Source organism: Pseudomyrmex gracilis, unplaced genomic scaffold (genome assembly GCF_002006095.1).
Source record: "Pseudomyrmex gracilis isolate BER0280 unplaced genomic scaffold, ASM200609v1 scaffold_1227, whole genome shotgun sequence".
NCBI classification, from domain to species: Eukaryota; Metazoa; Arthropoda; class Insecta; order Hymenoptera; family Formicidae; genus Pseudomyrmex; species Pseudomyrmex gracilis.
Window position 1 is genome coordinate 23702 of NW_018021811.1, and position 3686 is coordinate 27387.

General features: G+C 47.3%; 2 protein-coding genes across 2 annotated transcripts; both read left to right on the top strand.

Annotated features, from left to right (window-relative positions):
* The first annotated feature begins 252 nt into the window (after positions 1 to 252).
* LOC109861980 lies at positions 253 to 2033 on the top strand. The gene is made up of 4 exons (XM_020441853.1): positions 253 to 349; positions 461 to 841; positions 951 to 1510; positions 1716 to 2033. The coding sequence occupies exons 1-4, from the start codon at positions 253 to 255 to the stop codon at positions 2031 to 2033; spliced, it is 1356 nt and encodes a 451-aa protein (XP_020297442.1).
* An 11-nt stretch (positions 2034 to 2044) lies between these two features.
* On the top strand, positions 2045 to 3421 carry LOC109861981. Its single transcript, XM_020441854.1, has one exon. It carries the CDS (start codon positions 2045 to 2047, stop codon positions 3419 to 3421), a length of 1377 nt encoding a protein of 458 aa, XP_020297443.1.
* Positions 3422 to 3686: the final 265 nt, after the last annotated feature.

Below are 3686 nucleotides of genomic sequence, written 5' to 3' on the forward strand. Positions count from 1 at the left end.
TACTGCTGGGGAATACCGTCTCTCTTACTCCTAGCTCCCGGGGCTATGAAACGATACACTGACGCCGACTGTACAGTAGGGACGCCTTGAGCGCCTACTTCTCCTTGGCGACTCGGCACTGGAAGCCTTGAAGCACTGTGGCTTCAGGCCTTTTCTCGGTCTCGGCCGAGCCACCGTTAAGGTGGCGGGACGGGAGCGCGAAGAGGCGACTGAGAAGAAAAAGGCGTCGGAGGATGTCGAGACTGCCTAAAAATGGCTCCTCCCGGCATCCAAATGACCCAAATTAATTTGCACCACAGCAAAAGCGTCTCGGCTATCTTAGCCAGGAACATGGCTGTGATGCATACAAGTATTGCACTAATCCAAGAACCTTGGATTGTTAACGGTGTAATAAGAGGTCTGAGTGGGTGTGGCTGTTTATACAAAGCATACTCGGAAAAAAGAGTAAAATCTTGCATAGTAGTTAAAGGACTAAATGCTATCTTTCTGCCACAGCTCAGTAGCAAGGATCTCACAGTCATCAAGATAAGAGTAAAGCTGGCCGAGGAAGAGGACATGGAGGTACTCATAGGATCAGTCTATATGCTCTACGACTCCATGGATGATCCACCACCGAAAGAGGTAAAAGCCTTGATAGCCTATGCGGAAGCCGGGAGGCTTGAACTCCTGCTGAGTTGTGATGCAAACTCCCATCATGTAGAATGGAAAAGTGCAAACATCAACCCGCGGGGGGAGAGTCTGCATAGCTTCCTAGAGGGCACAGGGCTAACCATTCTTAACAGAAGAAACGAGCCGACATTCCTGGACTCCAGAAGACAGGAAGTCATTGATATTACGGTTTGTACGGAGAGGGTGGCGGGTCTGGTGAACGACTGGAGAGTCTCGGATAAGCCCTCTGGCTCTGATCACAGACAAATACACCTAACTCTTCAGCAACTACCACAAATCAGCTAGGTTCGTAACCCAAAAAACCAACTGGGAGGGCTTTAGAGCTGATCTTAAAGCGCAGTTCGTTGAGGCCCCAACCAGTTTCAGGACCAAAAATAATTTAGAAAATGCGGCGGACTTCTTAAAGAACGCCATTGCAAATGTCTACGAGTTAAACTGCTCACTAAAACCAAGGAGCCCGGTGACTAAGATCCACTGGTGGAACAAAGAGCTTGAAAAGCTCAGGTTCGAAAAGGAAACGAGGAGAAAATTCAGTAAGGCAAAAAGAACCAGACTTGCAGCACGCTGGGAGGCTTTCAGAAGCTCCCAACGAGAGTACAGCAAGGAAATCAAGAAAGCAAAATACAAAAGCTGGAAACACTTCTGTGGAAGCATTGAGAGTGCCCCAGAGGCATTCAGGCTTCACAGAATTCTCAGCTTAGATCACCGTCCCCAACTGGGCTGTCTTAAGCTTCCAACGGAGAATGTTACTGAGGAGGCGTCGGACACATTAAAACATTTAATGGAAATCCACTTCCCAGGTTTTGACAAAAACATACAACCTCGCCGGCCGAAGCCTAGGGTATACAAACCTAGGGAGTGGCGTCTGGCAGCTGAGGTTGTCCATCCAAAAGGAAGTTGAATGGGCTATTAAGACCTTCAACCCATATAAAGCACCTGGACCAGACGGTATCTATCCCGTCCTTATTCAGGAGGGACGGGGGGTACTAGTCGGTCCACTTACTAAAATCTTTAGGGCAAGTATAGCCCTAAGACATGTTCCTCAGGCCTGGAGTGGTACAAGAGTGGTCTTTATCCCCGGGCCTGGCAGAAATGGATATATTTCATCCAAGGATTTCAGGCCGATCAGTCTTACCTCCTTTGTATTTAAGACGTTGGAGAGGCTGATCGACGGATTCTTGAAGAACGGACCTTTGCTTACATATCCACTGGCCTCTTCCCAATATGCTTACAAGGAGGGCAGATCCAAATACTGCTTTGCACCACCTTGTGAGCGGGGTCGAGAGGCAATTGGAGGCAAAAGGATATGCCCTGGGCGTCTTCCTGGATTGAGGGAGCTTTTGATAGCATCTCATATGATGTAATCGGGGAGGCGATGACCAGACACAACATTCCAGCCGAACTAGCAGACTGGACACAAAGCATGCTAACAGGAAGAACCCTGATTGCTAATCATGGGGACTCAAACGTGCATGGTTTTCCCGCCAAAGGATGCCTGCAGGGGGGAATTTTATCCCACCTGCTGTGGTGCTTGGTCGTGGACAAACTTTTATATAAATTACAGAAAACAGGTTTCCTCGCTTTTGGCTACGCTGATGATGTGGCCATTATAGTGCGGGGCAACTTTCTTTCAATACTTAAGAAAACTATGGGAAAAGCCCTTAAGATCACGCAATACTGGTGTCAATCAAAAGGACTTAGAGCTAATCCATCAAAGACCAAGGCTATGATTTTCACCAGGAAATACAAACCTGAAGCCATTGAGCCGCTTAGACTTTGGCGGGAAGCTATAGAATACGTCCAGTCAGTAAAATATTTGGGAGTCCACTTAGACACCAAACTGAATTGGAAAACACATCTCGATATAAAGAGATCCAAATTCTACCCTTCATATTGGGCGTGTAGAAGAGCAATGGGAAAATCCTGGGGTATTAAATTGAATACTGCCCTATGGATATACAAAGCGGTATTAGTACCGAGGTTAACATATGCTGCTGTTGTTTGGTGGCCTAAAGTGGAAAAGATGGAGTCAAAGAACCTACTAAAAAGCCTACAAGGTAATTACTTGAGGGCTGCGGTAGGGACTATGAGAACGACACCAACAGAAGCGCTGGAAGTGGCGCTCTGCATTCCACCTCTAAGATTGATTATCATCAGCGCTGCCAAACTCACAGCATATAGACTAAGGTGTCAGGGGGAGTGGAGAGATTTCGGAGTAGGTCATACCAAGCTCGAGTTTCTTCATAAATCTCCCTTTACCTTAAAGCAAGACAGAATATCCAGAATGCGCCAAGTGGACAAGGCGTTCTTCATAAACTTGACCACCAGGGCAGACTGGAAAAATAGAAATCTTCAGATCCAGCCGGGCACTCATGCATGGTTCACTGATGGATCTGGAGCAAACGGCTGCTATGGAGCAGGCATCTACTGTCCAGGATCAAATCACAGAGAGTTTTTCTCTCTAGGTAAACTGGCCACGGTCTTTCAAGCGGAAGTTCTGGCCATTCTGGAATGTGCAAGACTCCTACTCTCAAGAGAGACAAAAACTAGGAGGATCAATATCTATACGGATAGCAAAGCAGCCATAGGAGCTCTTGCTAAGACCACCACTCAATCTTTAGTGGTTTGGGACTGTATGCAAGCTCTAAACAGATTGGGCGAGCGAAACAACATCACGCTTGTCTGGCTACCTGGCCACCAAGGTATCCAAGGCAATGAAGTGGCTGATAGTATGACAAAACTAGGTAGATAGTATGGCAAAACTAGGTACCTTAGAGGAACCAGTCTGCCAGATAGTTGGAGTTCCCTTTGGAACAGAGAAAAACCATATCAAGGACTGGCTGAAAAGGGAGCACAGGATCTCTTGGGAGATACTGAAGAGCTGCCGCCAAGCTAAGGCCCTGATGCCTCAGCCATTGCCAGGTAGGACAAAGGAACGACTGATAATGAGTACGTACAGACAAAGACTGTGTATCGGTCTTCTCACAGGGCATTGGGCCTTCAAGGCACATCTATTC

Excerpts from the sequence above, each read along its gene's own strand:
- LOC109861981 (XM_020441854.1), top strand. The coding sequence starts at position 2,045 with ATGACCAGACACAACATTCCAGCCGAACTAGCAGACTGGACACAAAGC.
- LOC109861980 (XM_020441853.1), top strand. The coding sequence starts at position 253 with ATGGCTCCTCCCGGCATCCAAATGACCCAAATTAATTTGCACCACAGC. Across the intron at positions 350-460 it reads CATGGCTGTGATGCATACAA|TAGTTAAAGGACTAAATGCT; the intron begins GTATTGCACTAA and ends AATCTTGCATAG. Across the intron at positions 842-950 it reads AGTCATTGATATTACGGTTT|CTAGGTTCGTAACCCAAAAA; the intron begins GTACGGAGAGGG and ends ACCACAAATCAG.